This window comes from Palaemon carinicauda, chromosome 33 (genome assembly GCF_036898095.1).
Source record: "Palaemon carinicauda isolate YSFRI2023 chromosome 33, ASM3689809v2, whole genome shotgun sequence".
Taxonomy (NCBI): domain Eukaryota; kingdom Metazoa; phylum Arthropoda; class Malacostraca; order Decapoda; family Palaemonidae; genus Palaemon; species Palaemon carinicauda.
The window spans coordinates 30842435-30867334 of record NC_090757.1 but is presented as its reverse complement, the minus strand read 5'-3'; the positions used below and the strand labels follow the sequence as shown (position 1 = coordinate 30867334).

The 24900-nt window shown below is 39.3% G+C and overlaps 1 protein-coding gene across 2 annotated transcripts in view; it reads right to left on the bottom strand.

The window, feature by feature from the left end:
- LOC137625916 (uncharacterized) overlaps positions 1 to 24900 on the bottom strand; it is a 31386-nt gene that overhangs the window by 5571 nt on the left and 915 nt on the right. For both annotated transcript variants that reach the window (XM_068356903.1, XM_068356904.1), the window contains exons 2-8: positions 22659 to 23327; positions 19769 to 19851; positions 19210 to 19332; positions 16988 to 17131; positions 10555 to 10802; positions 6460 to 6611; positions 13 to 247 (exon numbers count right to left, since the gene is read on the bottom strand). In XM_068356903.1, the coding sequence (XP_068213004.1) occupies positions 13 to 247; positions 6460 to 6611; positions 10555 to 10802; positions 16988 to 17131; positions 19210 to 19332; positions 19769 to 19851; positions 22659 to 23310 (1637 nt within the window). In that variant the 5' untranslated portion in view covers positions 23311 to 23327. The remainder of the gene's footprint in view (positions 1 to 12; positions 248 to 6459; positions 6612 to 10554; positions 10803 to 16987; positions 17132 to 19209; positions 19333 to 19768; positions 19852 to 22658; positions 23328 to 24900) is intronic.

Genomic DNA, 24900 nt, shown 5'->3' with positions numbered 1-24900 from the left:
CTAGAGACTTACCTTAGTGGTTGGGACACGTCACTTAATTTAGCAGAAGTCTGAACCTGTATCACAGTTTCAGCATCATTAGTTGTTGAATTTTCCTCCTGGGAAGTCTGGACCTGAGATGAGGTAGAGTTATGGTAATCTCCATTAAAATTTTCCTTCTTAAAGCTGCGTAATGAGACACCACTATTGCTTGGACTTGGAACAGATGACTCAGATTTTTTTGGTTCAACATGGAGCCTTAACACACCTAAAATAAAGAAATCAATCTTTTAAAAACAGAAATAACTTTTTCAACACATACTTTTTTTACATAGACCACAGTAGAAGGCTCCATTATATTCTGGACGTTTTCTCCCAAATATAAAAGAAAAATGCTTTTTTTACATAGACCACAGTAGAAGGCTCCATTATATTCTGGACGTTTTCTCCCAAATATAAAAGAAAAATGCTTTTTTTACATAGACCACAGTAGGGGGCTCCATTATATTCTGGACGTTTTCTCCCAAATATAAAAGAGGAATGTCTGCTTTCTGGATAGCTACAACTCACATGTGACTAATCTGCAGGGTCAAGAGGTCAAACATTTGATAAGTTCATATTGAAAAAATCGGTTTTGTTTTAAGCAAAGTGTCTTTGTTCAACTGCAAACTCACCAATTACATAGCCAAATTCATGATTTAGCTGGGAAGAACAAGCTGCCAAGGGAAAGTCCTAGAATAAGTAGAGTAGACTATAACCAAGAATCTGACTCAAAGCTCATGGGATTACAATCAGCATGGAACTCAAGGCTCCAAAGTACACAAGGAATTGTGATATAAGATTATAACTTTCCAGACGATGTAAGAGGGGGCAAGAACCACCTTACAGACAAAATATGGGGAGAATAAGTTGGAGCATTTCAGATCATTGATTATCCTGATTGGTTTTTTGAACTTTTAAAAATACCAAAATTTAACAGCCCTCATAAGCCACAAAAGCATCTTCTCTTGATCACCACCCGAGTTTATATGTTGATGAGTTTTGAGATTTGGCCATGAACTCTGGCACAAAAATGCAGGAGACCTGCTTCGACCCTGAGACCGTGAAACTCATCTATTCTCTTCGCTGATGCTAAGACAAACAAGAAGACAATCTTGAGAATCTCAAGTCAAATCTCTGTTTGACGACCTCAACTAAGGCTCATTTGGAGTATGTGTAAGACCTTGTTGACAAGGTCATGTCCCACTCTGAGGGACTGAGGTCCCGGTATGGGCAAGGCTGCCTTAGGCTGAGCTGCAATATTTGACACCTGTAACCGAGAGATCTTTTTCTAGGCAAAGGATCTTCCTGGACATTTCCACGCTGTTCGTAATGGTAGGCATGCAGTTAATTCTAATGGTCAGGCCTTCTCCGCCATGAGGCTCAATACTACACAGTATTCTAGAAGTTTTATTCCAGCTGTGACAAAGTTGTGGAATGATCTTCCTAATCAGGTAGTTAAATCAGTAGAACTTAAAAAATTCAAACTTGCAACAAATGTTTTTATGTTGAACAGTTTTTATAGTCTAAATATTAATTATCTGTTTTAATGTTGTTAATGTTTTTTTTTAAATATTTTATTTTAATTTTTTCATTACTTCTGATATCGTTTATTTATTTCCTTATTTCCTTTCCTCACTGGGCTATCTTTCCCTGTTGGAGCCCTTGGGCTTATGGCATATTGCTTTTCCAACTAGGGTTCTAACTGGGTTAATAATAATAATAATAATAATAATAATAATAATAATAATAATAATAATAATAACAATAATAATAATAATAATAATAAAAAGTAGACAAGGAAATCCGCAATTTGTGCTAGAGTTACTCCGACCAGAGAAGTATTCTTTCTAAGACACGAATCGCAGAAGATGGCCCACTTCCTAGGGTAGACAGTTGCAGAGTTCTGACACATTTATCCAAACATCTCCTGTGTAGTACCTCCTAAATAGCCTTTGGCACAAAGGAGATGCTGGATAGCCTTCACCCGTGAAGATCTAATGACTTCACAGACTGGTGGTACCTCAGAAGACCTGGGCAAATCTCTCAGGACTTTGACTAGAAGGTCTAACAGATCGGGATACCACTTGGGGAATGGGGCCATCTAGGAGCCCCCAGGGTCATCTGAGACTTTGCATAATCAACACACTGTTGATTAATGCCTGGATCAGGGTGAACAGAGGAAAGGAGTACACCTTTAGGGTATCCCATGGGAGCTGGAAGGTGTCTTTGAACACACCTTATGGGTCTAGAACAGGGAAGCAAAACACAGGGAACTTTCCGTTGCAAACAAGTCCATCACTGAACCTCACAGGGCAAGAAGCCTCTACGCTTGTTCGACCCTAAAACCCGTCCATGGGGACTGAATGTGACTACTAATACATTCCTCTTTCCTAGAATTTACAGTTGGACACAGAAATTCCTGGTACACCTCGCTCTGAAGAAGTGGACCCAGCCACACCCTTACTGCATGGTGTTTCTGTGTTCATCCCTGCCCTCCATCTCTGCTATCCCTTTATGCACTACCTGTTTGGTTACTCGTTGTATAGTAAGGGTGTGACAGTGTCCACTTCTTCAGAGAGAGGTGTGCCAGGGACTTCTCTTAAACTGTACCTGGCAGACAACTCTACGGCATGGAATGTTGCCCAGACATTCATCAGCTTTGTCAGCTTGCAGAGAGGGAGTGAGACCATGCCCCATTGCTTGTTGATGGAGGACACTACGGTAATGTTGTCATTCATCATCACTACCAATTGCTTCCTCAACTGTTCTTGGAATTGCTGCAGGGATAGAAAGGCTGCTTACATTTCAATGAGATTGAAGTGCAGATGCATTTCTTCTCAAGACCAGACAGGCAAGACGTCCATGTCAATTAGGTGTGCGCTCCACCCCTCTTTTAATGCCTATAAGAAATTGCATGGCCGGAGGCGGAGAGTCGAATGGGACTCCCCTGATGAGGTTTTCCTCGTTCAGCCAGGATGGAATGGGAATCCCTGTCAGCTAACAAGTGATCCTTCAGACATCACTGAAGGGATCTCAGGTGAATGTGCTTGTAAGGAATGAACTTCTCCAGCAAGGAAAAGTGGCTGAGAAGACTATGCCAATGCTAAGATGGTACTTCTGTCTTGGACAGGAACAGTCATGCAACCTCCTTGAGCCTGCTGATGCAATTGTCTGACAAAAACTCTCTCGTTGCTGCTGTGTTTATCAGCATGGTCGAGCACTTCAACCTCAGCTTGGGTATGCGATTTGACTTTTCCCAGTTAACCAGAATCCCAAGATCATGGATAAATGCGAGAATCTGATCTTGATCCTGTAGCAACTGCCTCTCCAAGGAGGCCAAGATCAGCCAATTGTTGAGATACATCAACAGATGTATCAATACCAAGGTGGACACTTGTTCGATGCACAGTGTTGAACTGGTACACCGTACCGTAGAAGGAGAAGCGGAGGTACTTTTGAGAGGAATGATGAACGGGCACTTGAAGCTGTGCATTCTTCAAGTCCACTGAAAGCATGCAGTCTCCTTCTCTGATGGAAGACAGCATTGACTGGACTGTTTCCTCATGAACTTTGTTTGACGAACAAACTTGTTCTGAGGAGAAAGGTCGATGACCAGTTTCCAGTCCCCATTCAACTACTCCACTAGAAAGACCCGACTGTAGGAGCCTGAAGACTTGTCTCAAATAACTTTGAGTATGTTCTACTCCAAAATCCCTTCCACCTCTATCTGCAAGGCTATGGCATTTGGCAATGTCAAGTGATAGGACAGGAACTCTATCAGTAAGATGACATGGAAGAGATTTTAGGTGTTGCTGATCAGGATCCTGGAGCACCTGCATGGCCCTTCTTTGATCCCAATCCCTCAGGCTTGATCAAACCCAAAGGTTTGTTCACTGCTCCCTTCAAAGTGCTGGGAACCCTGAAGAAGACAGCATGTTTGATCAGGGAGTCCTGCGAAGCAGTTCTCCAAGATTCCACCACAGCCTGTACATGTCTCCTATGTAGTAGAGACATAGTACATTGCACTGATGAGTTCTGAAGCGACAATGCCACCCATGGTGTAACTTGTTTTGAGAAATGGGAAACCAAAGCATCCCTCCTCTTCAAAAGCCAGTTAGCCCACTTGTTTGCAGACTGGTGAGCCAGGAAGGTCACAACTTATCCACCAGACAGCAAAAGGCTCCCATACTTCTCTAAAGATTCCATGGAGGTTGAGCCAGGAAACAGGATGGAGGGAGGCCAGGGCAGACAACTCCATGGCTGCTGACTCAGAGGCAGAGAAGGATGTACCTTCCACCTTGGGTCTCTCCAAGAATTCCCGTCAATACCGACACCAACCGGTCAAACTGTATAGACACTGACGCAAAGTACCTTTGCTGCCACGGGAGTGAGGGGTCAGAATCTTATTTGACTAACTGGACACGAGCGAGTTCTCAGATCCACAGATCTGATCGTCAACTCGATATAGGACCAAATCAACAAGATCCAACCAAGGTAACTCCAAGGAAGGCCTCTTGCCTTAAGGAGCACCAAAGTATCAATTAATGACTATGGCTCTCACTGAAAAAGGTCCCAAGGTTGCCTTCCCAGCCCATTATGTTCAGAGATAATAGAAAGTACCTTTCTCATCGAACAGTTTTTAACTTGAGGTTGTCTTCATTCATCGGTACAGGGCCATAGTACGGTATCCTAGGGTTAGCCAAACTACAAGCACCCTCCCGCCAAGTGGGGTTCGAGGGTGTGTCCCGACGCTCTGGAGATTCCACTCACCCCCATGAATATGACCTTTTACCTCATGGACAGAACCAGGAACGTAATTGGGGGCTGACAAAAGCCTGGGAAGGCCACCAAAAACGGGAGGAAAATTCCTGGCATGGATCACAGTAGATATAGCTGGAGTAGCCCTGATCAGGGTAGGACCCATGGCCTCACACTGTGGAAAAGGTCCATGCATCTCCAACTCTTGGTCTTTCATTGCATGCAAGGGTGCAATAACAGCTTTGAGTGGTGCCATCCTCTCAACCTACTAAAACAAATTCTCACTGGAAAAGGGTGGAGTGGAAGTCCACTATCATGTATGAAAGGGTGATGGAGGGCACTGAAGCTCTTCCATTAATTGGGGAATTGAATATTACACATCATCAGCAGTCTGCATGGTTACAGGTGACGTGTTTCCAGCCTCCAATTAGGTACGGCAAACACTGGGGGTACTTTACACACTATTGAAACCTGAAAATTCTGCCAAAGCAGAGCTAAGGGCTCATTAATCCTGATACATACTCCTCAAGGTAAGGGGTGTATTCTAAGCAGTAAAAGACTTCTCTGGGGTCTTCTTGGGCATTGCCAAGATGAAAGCTTAGATTGCTTCTCTCCCTTTAGGACGTATACCTGCCATAGCACAGGAGGTAATGACCTGCATACAGGGCATTGGGATAATTGCAAACGATCATGTACCCAACAAGATGCACAGAGGGAGTGTGTATCTACTGCTAGTTTACTCATAAACTGGTTACAACATCCACCATTCCCCTAGCAATTGCAAAATATTATCTTATCTTCCATTACAACAGCCTCAAACACATTCAGTTCCAAAAAAGAAACGAAAAATTCGTTAGAGCTGACAGTACATCCATACTTGTCAGTGGCCAAAATAAAACTGAAGCTTTCAGACTGATGAAGGGGCAGGGCTCCTTGCCTACACCCTGCAACAGTAGTTTAACCACTCGTTAAAGAATTTGAACAACCGAGGTTTGTATGTCACAAAGGAACAAATAGACCGGCCAGATATGTTTCTTATAAGTGAATTTCCAACCAATAATGTGCCGGTAGTTAAAGACATGTAATCAATATAATGACCTGGTTTTGGTGGATCCAGTGACCAAGATCTATTAATCTTAGCAAGATGTATGTCAGAGGATTTAGCATCCACAGGTCTACACTTAGGAGATGGGATCTATGTAAATAAAGTACAGTAACAACATTTGCATAAGCAAAAAGCCTATTTTAAGACCCAAACTGCACATCATATGTACAGTGCATACCAAAAATATTAAAAGTAAATAACCAAGAACACTACCTTGAGAAACATGAAATTACTTCATCCTTTTTTTAACCAGATCCACGTAGTTTACGATACTAATCAAAATGACAAAACTTTGCATAATCTACAGTATTAAAAAGATTTTTGGGTATTGAAGAGAATCATTTTAAATAGGTTTTATAAAGCTATAAGTATCACTGACTAGAAATTATTGGATAGTATTCTTGTCATATTTATATAGTAAATACTCATCTTTAAAAGTTGTCTCATCTATTCAAAATGTTATCAATGGCATGGCAATACCCACTAATGAATATATAGTTCATGATTCCCAGACAAAATTATATAAATATAAATCAAATATCAAATTAAAAACAAACAAAAGACAAGTCACGTACTTTCATTCCTTGTGAGAGACTTTAAAGATGCAATCAATTCCTTTGCACGTGACACCAAAAACTCTGAATTAACCACCCGTCCTGCTGTTGAACCAGACTCTTTGGCTGATGGCGACGATGCGACACAGTAAGTACTAACAGAACGGTTAACCCTATATTGGAAAAAAATAGCAAGTATATTTAACCATTGCAATGAATAAAACAAACTGTCTGCATAAGCAAATAAAGATTTATACAAGGCATGCAACAAATGACTATAACTTGACATTTTATAAAAAACAAAATAAATACTCAATATGAAATTCATTCTAAAAGAATAGATTAAAACTATCTATACATACTAAAAGACAAAAGCCATATGTATGTTCAACCGATCAAATCACCAAAGGATGATTTAAAGTTGTAGCAAAACTGTAAGTAACTTTTCCCTTTCAGAATATATAAGTTATTCAGGAAAAGTTTATAATAGCAACATATGGGTCTCACATATTTATAAATCAATAAAGTATTTTATTTCTTTTGTTTTGAGCTATATTATAGTACAGTATCAATAATGACATACTTCTAATTCAGTTTCCTTTCTTACAAAAAAAAAAAAGCTTTTGTATCTCAAAACCTAAAGGAAAAATGTAGGATATTATATCTTATGTATTGTCATTTTCAAAATTGAATTTACTTGTTTGAAAATAATTAGATTGTTTCCTGACATTTTAAAAAATATATTCTTTGGTCTCTTCTCAATAAGTCATTTGCCTTTCTTTAGTTCTGTCTAGTTTCAATATTCTGGTATAAAAGTGAAAATAATTCCTTTCTGCCAACACTATTAGTCTAGAATATGAGACTCAGTTTTCTGGTTAAACTATCTAATAATAATAGCATGATGATAATAATATCAACAGTATTTTTCATTATCATTTTATAATCGTTTACAGACATATATTACAGTACAGTACTTTAAACATTACTCTATCATTTCAGCAGGAAAAGAGCCCTATCATGTTAAATATTGTCAATTGAAATGATCAGTAACTCTGAGCATAACATATATTTCAAAAGTAATTAGTATTTTTCCTAGCTATACAAATATAAGTCTTTTGAAATAAGGAATGTCTTCAGCAGAGCTGGAACAGCTATTAAAACCATTAACAAGATAGTAAATAACAGGTGGTGAGCATGAAGTAGAGTAGCTCCTCCCATTTTTCTGTCAAAGACTCTTCGCTTTTGACCTTCGGCTCAGAACTGGGAGGGTAGTTGAGGTGGGAGGTATAACTCTGAAGGACTCAGTTTGTATAGCTAAGAAAAACGCACATTACTTTTTAAATTCCTTATTTGTTTCTATGCTTAAACAAAGGTTTATCATCTAAAATAAGTAGATTCCTCTTTTAGTGGGTAAGAAGTACTCCTAGCCAAACTGGTTGGTTCTAATTCTTCCCTGGAAAATGTCTGTCTCTAGTTCTGTTCAGAAGTAAGGAAAATGACTCTAGCACCCACCTATCAGTTCATTATAGGGATAATTAGTCAAAGTGGGCCTGGCCAGTACTTCGTTAGTACCTGGTACTTGATTAATGAAGGAATCTTTCTCCTCCGAAAGGGGAAATGCAGTCAGGAATGAAATACCTGGCACATAATGGTCAATGGATAGATATTCATTCCATCATTCTTCCCCTTATAAAAAGAGGATGGGGGAGACCTGATTACAGATCCAGTCTAAAAAGAATTGGGCTCAGAAATGTAGATTACCAGCATCAATGCCAGATCCAGGGTGCTTTATCCCCAAGTAATGGGAAGGAATGAAGAAGCAGAAAAGGCAGTCATTCTACCGGTCCTGCAGACTAACATTGAGCAATATGACCAGAGACAAGATGCTTCCTGATATTTCTGGTCAGCTTTCTCCATCTACCTCTGTCCCTCACCTCATCACCGGTTGCTTCCTATCCTGTACAGAAGTAGAAATGAGTACAGAACTATTAGAACTAGCAAAATAGGGCCAAGAACTAGTGTTGAAGAACTTGTGGTATACTCTCTTTAATAGAAAACGGTGAAGGTTGTTTGGTACTTCCAAACTCGACATCAATTGTCTTGACTGCAGATTCCTAGGAGTCTAAGTGGGATTATTACCACTTCATAAGCCGGTACCTCGACCCCCTCCTTCTTGCTTCTGCCAGTGCTATGGATGAGACTCTGAGACTCAGGCCTGAGATGTCGAGTCCTCGTCAAATAGTACTGGAGAGCCCTCACAGGACACAAAGGCATCTTTCGATTACCACCTGATGCTTTGCGAAGAGAGGGGATGGAGGCCTCGAATCTGGGGTTATCTCGACAGGTTCTGGCTTTGGGCCAGAAACTAGCACAAACTTATGAGGTCTCCTTCCAACTCTCAGCATGTAGAGAGGCCATGCAATTCACCTACTCTTTTTCCCTATACTAATGCTAAAGAAAATTCCGATCTATCTGGCAACCTTCTCAAAAGCTCAAACTGGGTAGGTGTAAGAGCTTTGAGAACAGGGGTCACATCTCACTCTAGAGGCCTAAGGTCTCAGGGTGAGCAAGACTCTTCAAAGTTCCTTATGAACATAGACAGCTCTAATGAAGAGGAAAGGTCTATGCTCTTTAGTCAAAAGACTGCAATCAAGGATAAGAGAGAGCCTTTTACATCCATGACTGAGAAGTGCTTCTCTTGGTGATGAAGACGAGGAGGTCTGTGATGTGCTCAAAAGAAGCTTTGACTGGAGAAGTACCCCTTCCATGAAACCAATTGCCCTTTTCCTGGTAGACAGCTGCAAAAGATTGTCACAGATATCATGATATCTCCTGTACAGACCAGCAAAAAGCCTTTCACTTGGATGAGATGTTGAATACACTCCAACTGTGAAGTACAAGCAACTTTATGGAATATTGGTACCTCTGATGGTGTGCCTGACAAAGAAGGATGGTATTTAAAGGTAGTTCCCTTGGGAACCCGATAAAAAGTAGTAACAGATCGGGATACCACTCGGCATGTGACAATCTGGGATTAACCAGGGTCATCCTGAGGTCTGGAATGATCAACACTCCTTAGATGGTTAGTCGTCAGTGATCAGCATTTGGAGAGCGGGAATCATCTCACACTTCGCCAACCCTGAAAAAACTCTCAGATGTAACCTGACTTCTTCCTGCACCTAAAGCATACTCCCAGGGACCAAGCCAGGGGAGTATACTCAGTAGCTTCAAGGAAGGCAAACTTAATGAGGGGTGTAGTTCAAAATAGCCTAAATGGTAGGGCACAATCTAAACTTGGTAAATGGGGATAATTGAGAACAATTATGTACCTAAAGTGTAGAGTTAGTGGATCTCTCACCAGTTTAGCCATAAATCAATGTGACAACCACCCTTCAATAGCCCCCTGCTTCATTTCCCTATTAATACAAAGCCAATACAATATGATCCCTTGAAAGTAGAGTAAAAAAAAAAAATTAAACAGCCTTGGATAGGACCCAACAGTATGAATGTGATCGTTGCGGCCGATAACAAAAGTGAAGCCTTTGACAGGAGACTAGGCATGGGTACTCGCCCAAGCTGACCTCATGTTGTTAATTACCTCATTAACAATTTCAATGGCTATTTCAGCTCCGCTGAAGACGTTACCTATTTAAAAAGATGAAAGGTTTGTATATGCATAAGAACAAATGGTCTATTCATCCCAAAACCAGCAAAAGATGGCAATTGTATGATAGGAGGTTTAATTTGTGTTGAAGCACACAAAGTATTATACTATATCAAATAATGAATTAAGGTGATTAAAATGAGGAATAATTCATATTGCCATCAAGGTCATAATTCATAGAAAGGAAAGCTATTGCTGTTTTAAATTAGGAAGCGCAATACCATTATCATTATAGTTATTGAGAAACATGACTGTTTCCAAACGTGTCTAGGAAAAAAAGTTGTGCTGTATTTGATAAATGACCAATAAAAATGAGAAAAATGGATTGCATTTGAAATAAGTTTCAAGCTTCAAACTTGGCCTTATATTATTTTTTCCCAATATACACGTACGCCTATATTCACAAATATGTAAATTATTTCCAACCATCAAAAAGGATACCCATGACTTACCTAGGACGATTTCCTGTGTGTGTGGGTAAAGCATACACACTCTCTGTTCTGTGTATAGTCTCTGGAGTTCTTGAACTCTCAAAGCAACTGGTTTCAGACTGTAAATTCATTGCTGAATTTTGGAAAGATCCAGAATTTGTAGGAGAGCTTAAATTTGTACATGAATTACTTAAAGTTGAATTTACTGTGTGCAAAAAATCAACCAGCTGCCGAGTTGCGGTTTCATATGTACGCCTGCTTCTTTCAGCCTGGAAATGTTATATAGTTAGAACCCTTAGTAACCCAATAAAAGACATATAAAAAGTGAGCACAAACAAGCTTGATTCCAATGCAAGTGGAAATTCAAATTCAAATCAGAAATATAAAAGACCAGGTACAGTACACCAAATTTGAACTAAAGTTTATGCTAACAGATTTCTAAAAAATAATGGAGAAATTCAAATACTCCTCTTTCAATAAGATTTTATATCAGCTTAATTAAGCAATTATATTTTGGAGACTCACTATTACAATGCCACTTTTAATCTTGCACTAATAAATCTAATAATGAACATTTGGAAGTAATATGGGCATTTATCAATAAAAAATTAATAAATGATTTCTATCTAATATAATAAATGGACACTCATATGCAACTGCTACTTGCTGGGCCCCATTCATGAATGAATCTCTGTATCTTAAGAAAATGATACAATATTAAGAAACCTGTCACAAAATTGTAATATTTAATCCATCTTAGTACTGCAAGTTCCTTACAAGTTTTGTTAGCAACTTTAAAATTGTCAATGTTCATTTAACCTTTCTAACTGCACCACGTTAGATGAGGTTATTTTTCTTTGTAAATATCACAAATTATTAGTAATTTGTATTTTTCCTAACATACTTACCAAGAACTACTTTCTTAGGAATAAAAATGTACCTTTTTCTTCTCCAGATTCTTGGGTAGATGTTTCAGGCACCCCAGAGAAAGAAGATTCCCCACTAGAAGATCCCCTCGGATGGAGCCTACCGAGGACACCATGTAGGTCCCCTATGAGAGTGGAGGACGGTCTGGGGTCCTGTTTCCAGATTATAGAGCGTCCTACTACTCCTCCAGCGCCTCCGTCGGCAGTCCCTGAGGTTTTTCTGCATCGTCGACGTCCGGGACCCAACAGGTGTTGAGCAAAGCTCTACCTGCCCCTCGGTCCCGTTATGGAGAGATGTCGGAGTCTTTGGCAGCAGGTTCCTCATTTTCTTCGGAGAAAGAAGTTCGGAGGAAACACCGGAGGAGGAGAGATAGATCTAGGAGAAGACGGTCCTACTCTAGGTCTCCATCTAGGTCGCGGCATAGCAGGAGGAGATCTCGTTCCCCGCAACGGAAGGTCAGAAGAAGTTCTTCTCCGAATGAACAATGGGTCCTCGTCCCCCGCAGTAAGCTTAAGGACTTTACTATGGTCACGAGCACTGCGGGTCGGCTTACCGGAGACAGTCCTCCTAGAAGGGCTTCTGACAGCCGCAAGTCGGCTACAGCCATGGACCATAGGTCCTCGTCGGACAGGCGTAAGACCTCAAAGATGGAGACTCAATCCGTTCAGGTCGTACAGTAGTCATAGCCATACAGTCATACGTAACAATAGGATGACTGTGAACGGTCACATTACCGCCCAAAGGGACAATTATTACTAGAGTAATGATAGGTTTTCATATTGAGATGGCACACATTTATACTTACCATTCAATTTATCCAGGTATGCCTAAATAAAACTGCATGTGTCCAAACTTATCCAATTTTTTCAGAAAGAGAGAAAAGTTTAAAACAGTCAAAATTTAAGGCAGAAAGAGTACAGTAAGTATGTACTGCTTAGGGTTGACGTCAAAAGTGTCTTGCTGACTGACACCTGCTGATAGTTATAAACACCATGTTAAATTTTCACAGATGTTCCAGTGTCAATGAAGTGTTACTCTCTTGAAGGACAACAATTTGTATTAGTATAAGAACAAAACCCCTTTTAGCTAATCTGTGCTCATAACAAAACACTTGAGACAAGTAATCACCTGATATGCATTGGCCTGATGGTGTATGATGACCAATAGGTTTGGAACCCATTCTACCATCCTCCTACTTGTTAAGGGAGAATGTGGGAAAACTTCCTTAAGACTTATTCTTATAAGAATGGTGCTCAGAAGTATAGCTTATCAGCATCAATGTTGGATCCAACAGGTAACTACTTCATCCCTAAGGGGGGAGAAAAAAACAAAAAGCAGAAGAGCCAGTCATTCTACCTTTCATTCAAGATTTCCATTAACATGTTACCATTGAGAAGATGCCTTTTATCCCCTGTGGGAGCTGGATTGACTATACAATTATCAGAGTTGCTACCAAAAGACCAAGAACTAAAGTGTCAAGGAATTTTTAGGTATACTCTTCAAGTAAAATACTGTGAAGGTTGTTTGACATTTCCAAAATCATGCCTTCAATAACTGGCCAACTTGAGATTCCTCTTGAATGCTAAGGTGGGACCTATACCCCTGACTTCATGAGCTCTAGTCCAAGCTTGTGCCTCGACCTTCTCAGCATTTGAAGTACACACTCTACGAATCATCTCACGAAGCCAGAAAGAGACTGTGTTCTTTGACACCTTATTCTTAGCTCTGCTATTGCTGTATTAAGGAAGAGATGCTGACTCTCAGGCCTGCGGTGTTAAGTCCTCTTTAGATAGCAATGCAGAGTCCTAACAGGAAACAAAAGCATCTCCTCTTGATTACTATCAGATGCTTCTTGCACAGAGAGGATGGAGAAGATCTCAAACCTGAGGTTATGTCTTAACGGGTTATGGTTTTGGTCCCAAATTTGGACACAAGACTTAAAAGGAGACCTCTTTCCAACCCTGTGTGGATTATTACATAAGAGTGACTGCGTAACTCTACTACTCTCTTTGCCAATGCTAAGGCTAGCAAAAAGACAGTCTTGAGAGTCAGATCTCTGTCTGAAGATTTTCTCAAGGGCTCAAAAGGGGTATCTGTAAGAGCCTTGAGAACAAGATTACAGCCCACTCTGGGGGCCTGAGGTCACAATAACAGGAGTGTAAGCCCCTGTACTGCATACTGATACTGAGATACCTTCCCTGCCTGGCTTGGTCTTCAGTACAGGGGGGTGGGGGGGAGGGGGGCAATCCGCACTACTAGAGGAACGATATTTCTTGAAAATAAGTATTTAGACTTATTGAGCACACACAATCATGAAAACAAAGTTTAAGGCATGGCCTTTGTATGGTATGATCTTGGGAAACTCAAAGTGATATAAAAGTTTTTTCTGGGAAAGAAACTTTTGTACAGGCCGCCCCCACCAAGGGAAGAGCTGAATATTACTCTTAATATCAATTATAGGCACTTCTTATCAATAACACATCATATGTAATAAGTAAAACTTCTTGTACTTTTCATGGCTCTTTCACAAGTACGACTTGTATCCGTATGGGTTCTTCCTAGCCACATTTTTTTTCAAAACCACCTCATTGCGTCAATTGAGATTGGGTCTTTCTTATTTACACTCATATTGCATGCATATAACAACTTTCACTTAAGAAATTGATGCCAACATGATCCTTCCATATTCACCGTCATGGCACACTATATCACGGAAGTTGACCGAAAAATTACATTTGATGACCTAAAAAACAAAAATCTTGCCTTGTAAACAATGCGGTTAGTGGTAATGGAAAATGGCATCATTGTGGAGTGCCTGCTTCTTCTTCCTCACTGGGAGTGATGTTACGAGGTGCGCTATAGTCCTTGGTTTATTGATGCTGTATGGGTCTTCCCCATGTACAAGTTATACCTGCCTGACCCTGCCATCTCTCTCTCATGTATCAGTAGAGACAGTTTGAGCATCTAGGGAAAAGGTAGAAGGGCACAGCCCTGTATCCCAACTGACAATGTGCATGCTCGGTCCAGTACAAAATCGCGTACCAGTAAAGCAGTAACGTAAAATCCTTTACGTGTACTTTGATACTTTCCTTGTCTGGGTCGGTCTTCGGAACCGCACCATCGGTCTCACTTTGTCATGCAGTAGTCTTACACGACTCTTTTCTATTGTTCCTCCTGGACTTCTTTGAATACTGTATTTCTTCTTAGCAGTAGCAGCGTCTCAAGAACCTCACGAAGACAAGGCAAGGGAAGAGAAAGAAGAACTTGAAGAGGAGGAGCACACACGATTCCTCTTACAAACTTTCTTCAGGGTTGAGATCTTGGAAACCAACAAAGATGCTCTTATGGAGGAAGAGGAGAGAAGGGCCTCTGTAACAAGAGGAGAGATCAAACCAGCAGGTGTCACCCCCTTCATCCCTCCACAGGTGTTAGAGGTCCTAGCAGCTGTAAACACCTTCTCCTGCAGACGAAACATCAGCAATGCCATGAAAGGATAAATTTCTTAGGTCCAGGTTGTTGTCATTGCATAGTCAGTCATATGTAACACAGGATGACTGCGAATAGTCAGGCCCCGTAAAGGGTAAAGGGTGATTAGGATTCATTGGAAGTTTACCCATAAACCTGCCCATTTCAAGCGGATTTACACAGAAAGAAATACATATCCTTATACTTTTCATTCAATTTATCCAGGCTTACCTAGACATAATTGCTTATATGCTCACTTATCCATTAATTCGAAAAAGAGAGAGCAAAAAATGTAAACACAAAATTTGAGAGGCGGCAAGAGTAAGTATATAGTGCTTGCTGGCTTGCTGCTGAAGTAAAAAACCAGTGGGGCTTTCCTACCACCTGCTGGTAGTCAAAATTACATTGTTGAATTTTAATGGCAATTTCAACTTAATGAAATCATACTCCTATCAACGGACGATGGTTTGCATTTGCGTGTGAACCAAGATTTATATATATGAAGAAATTTTATTAGCCTAACTAGTCAGAGTTAGGCATTTACTTACTTTATGTTACGGCAAAGTATGGAAGCTAGAGTAAAAAATAAATGAAAAATTATATCAGATAAGACAATGGATAAACCTGACATTAAGAATATTCAAAAGTGGAAAAAACTGTACTAGAGAGTATCATTAAAGTTTAAAAACTGCCACCAACACAACCGCAATTTGAACACAAATGTTAATCTATTTTGAATAGTTCTCCTCCTTATACTTATTGAAACTTAAGTATAGTTCAAGGTTATGATATTACAAAGTATAGGGCCATCTCTATGATTTAATAATGATATTTATACTACTACTACTACTACTAATAATAATAATAATAATAATAATAATAATAATAATAATAATAATACTGTAGTAAAAATCAATACTAGCTAATACTTACTGTATGTCTGTGTTTTAGTGAAATGTTATATAAAAAAGTTAAATAATTTTCTTGATATTTAGGGGAACAATCATTAGGACCTTTTACTGTACAGTAGTACAGTATTCTTTTCAAGTAGATAATCTTAACATTTTCAATGTTACAGACAAGTTAATAATGAAGAGGGGTCACCTCAATGAATGTTGACCCACAGTTAAATCAAATTCCATTTATTTTCATATTACCCCATTAACAGAGAACCTGGAAATCTGCATAAAAAGCATAATACCCTTGGGAAAGTAAACGAGTTGCTCAATCCATAAGATATTTTTTTTTTTACTGCACTTAATACAAAATAGAAGCAAGTCTAGAAATTTATCATGGGAGATCACTTAGGATTATCATAATATATATATATATATATATATATATATATATATATATATATATATATATATATATATATATATATATATATATATATATATATATATACAAACATACATACATATTTACTTTCTGAGTGGGGATACCTTAACATGCGGAAAGTTTGTGTATCGCCATGATCAGCAAAGTTATACTAGTCGGGGCCACCCATACTACATTTGTTTTATATATATATCTATATCTATATATATATATATATATATATATATATATATATATATATATATATATATATATATATATATATATATATATATATATATTTATATATATAATGTTATAGTAATGAAGACAAGGTTGAATATGATAGATTTGAAAGAAGATTTTAGAAACCGGAATGAAAAAGATAGGTTTTGTGAGTTGTGCTGAGATGATACAACATAGCACTTTATTATTATTTCTCTTACCATTATAATTATGATTATTATTATCATCATTATTATTACTACAGTATTACTAATAGTAGTTGTTGTTATTGAAATAATCACTAACAAAGCATTTTTTTCTTCTAAAAGTGATTTATAAAAAGAAAACAATGTTCTATTATCTATATCAATAGGGGGAGGCACATGACCAGTTGCAACCCCCTTAAATCTCCTATTGTTATGGAAAAAAAAATGTTTTCATTATGTATTTCAATTTTTCAATACCTAAAAACATTTACATAAAAGGAAAACCCAAGTCTCAAAACATTGCAACAAACCTTGTCAAGTTGAGCAGTAAGAAGTTCAACTTGTTGCTTCAGTTTCTGCAACTCATTTGCTGAATAAGTTGTATTTGGCTGAAGGGAACTTGGCCCTAAGTTGCTCTTCATACTTCTGTTGTCTATCATAAGGCGCTGACATTCCTGAAAATTTTAAATGCAAAGCTGTTAAGTTTCGTTTGAATAACATCATTTCTCACTACTACATTATGGTAGAAATAGAAATGAACATTCACTTTCTGTAATTAAAAACAAATATCTAAATCTATTAAAAAAGGTCCACTATTGTAGTACCTTCAAATAACATATTTCAAAAGTAATTTGTATTTTTCCTAGCTATAAACTAGATTTGAGTACTTTAAAATAGGAATATGTCTTCAGCACTGCTAGAATAGTCATTAAATCATTAACAAAGTAGTTGGTTAACAATAGGTGAGATGAGCAGGAAGCCCAGCCCACCAACATGTCACAGAATTGCCCCTTTTGTCTTTAGATAGAAATATGAGGAGTGGAAACACGCCACAGCCAGGTGATATGCTCTTAGCACTTCTGGAATTCTTAGACACTGCAGCAAAGAAGGGCAGTGCCCCTCCCCTTACACTTGGCAGCGGTCTGCCTACAGGAAACAAGGAAACACACACACAAGGAATCGGTGAGCAACAGACATATCACCCGACAAGAAGTTTACTGGATAGCAGCAGGCAGCACAAAAACTGTAACACAATTATAGTTATTGAGGACCACTGCAATTCCATGTGTACAGTACAGTAATACCCCTCAAACACGACAGAAAGAAAAATATTCAAACTAAAAGAAAAATTAAAGATTAAAACAACCAGATGGGAATGTTGAAAAGTATGTCTGTATTCTTCGGTGGCCAAAGTTAAAATAAAGATTATGCTACTACTACTACTAAAAACTATCACTACCTCATTTAAAGTTTAAAAGGATGTTTCCAGCTTTGCTGAAGTCATATTCCCAATAAAGGTTGAGGGTTTATATTATGTGTAGGACCAAAGGCATTTTGTATGCATTACTATACGGTATTCACTCAGCTATCAGGGGTGCTCTGGTCCAGGAGCCCCTACAATAACTGAAAAAATGTGAAGCAGAAAGAATAAATCTACAATATACTGTACCTTTTTTAATTATTTCTATAATGAACGAATCACAGAGACAGTCCAAGTCTCGGCCCCATGCTACTGCCACCCCTGCCATCGGCCTTGCAGGCATTCCCCCACTGGTGGACAAGTTAGAGGATTGCCCTCCTTAACGGGAACGGCCTTGACCGCTACCTCTACCTCCCTTGACTCCCCTGATGCTCCTGCTTCCCTTCGACTGTTATCGGGCAGGAAAAAGCTTCTTGTAAGATGTTTAGTGATCAACTGAACTTGTACTGTACTCCTGCGGCCTCAACATTTGAGGTTTTCTTGATGGAGCAGCCGGAACGTAGAACCTAGAGGTCATCGCCCTCTTAAGAAGCGAATCCTGATTCGACTTCCTACAGTGCTCAGCACCCCCTCTCGCCATCTTCTGCATTGAACAGTGATGGACCCTCCATTTTCCAGTTCCTAAGCCTCATGAATTCTGTCCTAGGAATTTGCCTATGGAACTTTTCTACTATCGAGTCCTCGAGTCCTAACCTAACGTAACATCTCTCTCTCTCTCTCTCTCTCTCTCTCTCTCTCTCTCTCTCTCTCTCTCTCTCTCTCTCTCTCTCTCTCTATAGTATACACACATTGAACAGATTTAACAGAAATCTTTGTTTCCTTAGAAAGTGACAGGTAAATACTACATGTAATATAAACTTTAATTTGCTTAAATTTATGTTTGATTGTAGACTGGGATTAAAATGTCTTTCGATTTCGTCAGCTGACCGATAGCTTTAGGTTACACCTTGCTAAAAGTTTTATGGCTAGTCTTCAAGCTTTGCCGAAAGTATAATCTCTAATAAAGAGCAAATGGGTTTGTATACTGTATAGTGTCGGAGCAAAGGAGGGAGCAGGGTTGCCAATATGGTTAAAATTTAAGTGGGTTTTGGAGATTTATAACTACATAAATCATCCTGAGGTAATGTTTATTAATATTGTGACTTAATGCAGCAATTTGTCCTAAGCTGGAAAAACAAAGGTACAGAAATATCTATAGCTATACTACGCTGGAGAAATACCAAGTTAAAAAACCTTTATACAATAATTACAAAAGTAGAAGGAACAAATTACCATTCTCATTCTAAGGAGATCTTCTTCCAATCTCTGAATGGTGTTATCTCGATCAGCAAGTACCTCACACAGCTGCTGTATACGTCCTTCTAACTGGGTGTACTCAAGTCGGAGGCCTTCATTCTGCCAAAAAATACATGACAACCTTAAGTTTCTTTATCTCAAATCATAAGCTGAATAGGTAACAGTGACAGCATTTCAGTTAAGCCCATCTAAAACCAAATCCAATTCATATTCTGCTTCTCTAATTCCTTTTGCATTTAACTATGATTTTTCCTGAAATCTAGGATCAGACAAGTCTACCTACACCTTATTTTTAAAAGCACCATAATGCTCATTGACCAACTTAACCCATCCAATCCTTTAGGCTTAGGATCATTTATTAATAAGACACTAACTCCTATTGAGTTCTACAAACCGACAGGCTCAATATTCTATAATGTGAAAGCATAATAGAAAAATACATGACTTTCACCTTGTTCTACAAGGATGCATGAAAAATATTGACTATTATAATAACAATAATAATGATAATAAATAATGAAAGATTATTGTTTACCTGAGCATCTTTCTCCTGTGTATTCCCATGAGTTTCACCATTCCTTGATAAAAGCGTTCTTTCATCATAGAACTTGTTAAATCCTAAAATAACAAATCAATTTCATATATAATTCATTTATAAATGAATGATAAAAAGAACAACTTAATCAACTGAAAATGGTCATACTGTACTTAAAAGAAAAAAGAAACAGGCAAAAATTCCACCACATTCATATTTCACAAAAAGCACCTTTGATAGATCAACATTACAAAAATAAAAAATTTGGAGGTAATTTCTATTTTTCCAAATGATACAAACCTGGAGCTATTTATAAAGGTATTACTTTCAGCAAAGCTGAAAGACGAGCCATTAAAATTTCAGCGAGGGTTAACCATCCCCCGCTAGTTAGCGGGGTGGTGGTGGGGGTAGTGGTTACCCTTCTCACTCACACACCCGTGTTTGTTACTCACTTTGCTTGGAGGTAGGACTTCAAGGGGGTCTTGCTCTAACTTAGAAGAGCGAGTAAAAGAGGAAGCTATCTGAGCATTTGAAGATTCCTGTCTCGTGGTAGGAAAAGGTACTGGACGTCCACCACGCTGGAACTCCACTAAAAGGTGGCGACTGCCATAGCCCCAGAGAAAAAAGGGGGGAAGAAGCTCGGGCAGGTTCTGGATAGAGTGGAATAACAGGAGGCCTAGATCTAGAAGCTGGGCTATTTGTCAGGGTCCTGTAGGGTTCGATGGGATGACGAGGCAAGCGTTAAGGCTGACGAGCAAGTTGAAGAACCCTAGCAGAAGGGTGGACTTCCTTAAGGGTATCATGTAAGCAAAGATCGCAAAGGGAGAGGGAGATACAAGCTTTAGAGATCACATGAGAAGGAAAGTCCTCATCTCTGCAGTGATCACAAACTGGTGAATAGGCCCTGGGAGAAAAATGGAGATCGTGAGATGGTGAGTGATGATCACTAGCAGGTGGGAGAGGATCAGGTATTAGTAAATGACGATAGCGAGCTGGCGAGTGATGATTGGGGCTGGCGAGTGATGATCGCGAGCTGGTGAGTGACGATCACAAGATGGTGAGTGACGATCATGACCTGGCGAATGACGAGGAGCAGCAGGCGAAAGCTGAGGAGATGGAAAACGACGAGAAGTCAGCAAGTGGTGATGACGAGAAGGAGAGCAACGATCGCAATCAGGCGAAAGGCAATAAGCTGACGAGTGACAGTCACGAAGGGTGATGAGGTGATAAGTGACAGTCATGAGGAGACAAGTGACGATCTCGAGGAGTCAAGGGACGATCAGGAGGAGAGGAGGGACAAATGAGGAGAGGAGAGACAATCACGAGGTCACGAGAGACGAACAGCTGACGAACAAAGACCATGAGCAAGGGAGTGGTCATCATAAGCTGAGGAGTGGCGATCATGAACAGGAGAGAGTCTAGAAGATCGTTATTCTCTAAGATCGTCAGGGTAGTATTTCCTGACAAAGGGCGGCGAGGACTATATTCCCTCGATGAGGAGCAGTAGCGGTCCTTAAGGTGAGGAAAGATCTTACCGTTCACAGAATGCCAGCGAGGAGGTGGAGGACGTCGTCGGCGGCAAGAATCCTTAACAGGGAAGACAAGCTCTGAAGGGCTGGCCGTCTGTGAAGAGGCAGGACGACATCTGAAGGTCTCTGCTAAGGAGTATGAGGGGAAGACCTCACTCGAGAATGAAAGAGATGAACAACTGCAGGAGAAGTGTTTCGGACTTTGTCCCCCCCCCCCGGAAGGCTGAGAAGATTCAGCAGGGGGAAGAGCGTAGTCTTTGTCGGAAAAAGCAACAGGTAACGTTGGGGGAATAACAACATCGGCGGAAGGGGCGGCAAACACTCCAAGGGCGTGAAGATTAGCAATCCTCGGCGAAAGGGCTTCGACAGCTGAGGATGCCGGAGTCCTTCTCCCCGCTGAAGAAGCTCCATCAACGCTTCCTTCAAAGGGGGACAGGTTACTGTACACCAAAAGAAGGCCAGACCTGAAAAACATCGGAAATAGAAAAGGATCCCCCAGAGGGAAGGGGCACAGCTGCTTCACTAGGGGAAGCAATACTGTCTCTCTAACCCCAAAGTTGACCTGGTGTTAATTGGTCTACGCTCCTATTTGACCATTCTCCAGAAGAGACAAATTGAGCAGGAGCTTTGGGAAGAGATCAAAGGTTCAAGGAAGAAGTCTGAGGTTTCTTCAACTTCGAGGAAGCCTCGAAGGCGAAGAATCTCTTGGAATTCTTCTTGTGCCGGCACCCAAATCTCTCCAACTGGGAAGAAGATCACTCCCAACATTCTTCGCAGGTGTTATCTTGATTACAACGCCGTCCTCGGCAGACCGGACACAGTGAATGGGGGTCAATCTCTGTGGAGGACATGAAGGTCCTGCAGGTGCGTCTTTCAGGCCCTGGACACGTCTGCATGATGGACAGCAAGAAGAAACAATAAGCATACCTGTTAAAAAATAGAATTAGTCAAAATGGCAAGTCAAAACAGTTGGAGAAGCGAAAAGTGGTATCGTCCATTCTCGGCCGAGCCAAAAGAAAAAGTGACGAGACATCACTAGCACTAGTGTACGAGTCAGCGGGATAGTGGGCTACACACCCTACCCTCTCACTAACTAGCGGACGGGTAGATATACCTCGCTTTAAAGTCTTATGGCTAGTTTTCCAGTTTCGCTGAAGTATAATCCCTATAAGCAACGGAGGGGTTTGTATTCAGTGTCGGAACAAAAACAGAGTACTTTCTACATGTAAAATAATATACATCTCCAAAACTTATAACTTATGTCACAATGGTCTGGTGAAACTATCTTATAATCATACCACATAAATACATAAGTACTGTATGCCACATAGTCTAACACGTGCAGTATAAAGAATGCTTACCTGAGACCATAACCAACTTTCTTCCATCTGTTGTAGTTACCATATCTCCAGCGTAGTTATTGGGGCAATTTAGGAATTCATGTTTGTTTTCATATTTGCTTATTTTCTCAAGAGGAACAAAAACTGGAATCTCTTGCAAGGGTGAATTTCCCAGGTTTTCCGATGACTTAGTCTGTGGTATCTGTTTAAGACCCTGCACTGTGTTTAATGCTGTAGGAAGTGATAATGGCTCATTGCTTTGTAGAGAAGAAGCAACACTAACAGGCGGATTTAAACTAAGATATTTATTCTGACCAAAGTAACTAGAATTCAGTGAGATTACTTCCTCATTATTAAAATAAAATTGCCCTTTGGGCGCTGAAACAACGACTGGTAAACTTGCACGTCTGTATGAGTCTGCTAGTGATTTAGCATAGGAACTCTTAAAGTTCTCTGATGGAGACGACGAGGGATTAGAATCTTTAAAGAATGAAAGGTCGGATGCTATTCTAAATTCATCGTCCAATTCTTTTGTTTCGTCAAGTTTAATGCCCATGAATTTTCCTTTCTCTTCCTCCCCATTTGTAGGTAAGCTGTCCTCTTCATTTTTGCTGCTTGCAATACTTGCCACTTCATTTGACATAAAAATGGTTTCTGGCCCATCAGCATCCATTCTGCATTATGAGATTCCTGAGGGAAGATGTAAAATGGAATTTTATTGATATTTGAACAAAAAGTACTCTAATAAATAAATCTTCAATATAACATCCATTAAACTACTTTATATTACTATGTTTTATGTATAGCCCTACAGTCAAAATATGACAAATTTGGAGGTAATTCGTGTTTTTCCTAACGATACAAACCTTAAGCTATTTATAAGGGTATTACTTTCGGCGAAGCTGAAAGGACGAGCCATTAAAATTTAGCAAGGGTTAACTACCCATCCTGCTAGTTAGTGGGGGTTAGGGCGGCAGCTTGCTACCCCTCCCACTCACACACCTGTGATTGAGCTCACTTTGCTTGAATTATATCCAGGAAAATTTAAACTTCCATCTGGTAAACTTTTGTTGAATTCCAATGGTAAAACTGGCTTTCTTGGATTCATAGTTTTTGTAGAGTTTGATTGAAATATATGATAATCAAATAGGTTGTCCTAAACTGCAATTAAATTTTTTTTTAATGTATAAGATGAGCCAAGATCACCGAAACCTTTTTTTCGGTCGAGTTAGACCTACGGGAGGATGCAACAATAACCCAAATAACCATCTGTTTTCTGCAGCTTACAAACAAATTTCAGTTTATAACGACTTGCAGGATGTGCTCAAATTGAACTATATATCTCTGGAATCAGTAAAGATTCTTTCAGTTTCAGGCAGAGTTAAGGACTATGCACTTGCATACAGCACTTCTGTTCAAGCCATAAATTCTTCAACGGATAAGAACAACATTTTTAATGACGAAAGTTTTGAGATACAACAAGCAGCTGATTTTGATGAGGATGATGATTACACGTATTTTCCAACTAGTCAACATTTCTCATTGTGTTCAAGCAGCATTGTTGCCTATATTGCGGGGGTTGTCTTTAAACTGGAAAAGCATTGAATTATGAAACCCATATTAATGCTTTTACTGGTACTAATATAACAGCACTTTGCATTCTTTAATTACATTGAAAAATAGAGGTGCTCTAATACACCCATCTGATACTGTGAAAAGGAATTCAGAGACTTGATAGCTATTGCCAGTGATACGCATATGGAATTGGAAAAAAGGGTACGCACAAAATCTCTGTATTAGATTATTTATGATTATTATTTACAAAAATCATGTAAGCATATTTACAAAACTGAACCAGATAACAGTAATATTTTTTACTTAATAAGGCTGTTGCAGAAAAATACCTACATATCAGAATTAACCAAAATTTTTATGCTGCAGAAAAGTTTTCAACAAGATTACTGGTGGAAAATAGAATGAGAAGTCAATAAACATATACAAAACTGATACACTTTCATGGCCAGTAGTCACTTCCTGAATTAAATGTATGTCAACTTGTAGTTAAAAAATCCCAAAACACGAATTATTTCCATTGACCTTCCTAATGACTACTTCGCTTTAAAGGCCAGAAGTAACTTTATCGTGAATCCTTGTACCTGATGAAAACATTATAGGAAATTATTCGTTTATAAATGACATTTTGATCACTTAATCTTCCATTTCCTTTTCCGAGGAATTGATCCTTCCAAGGATTATCATAATA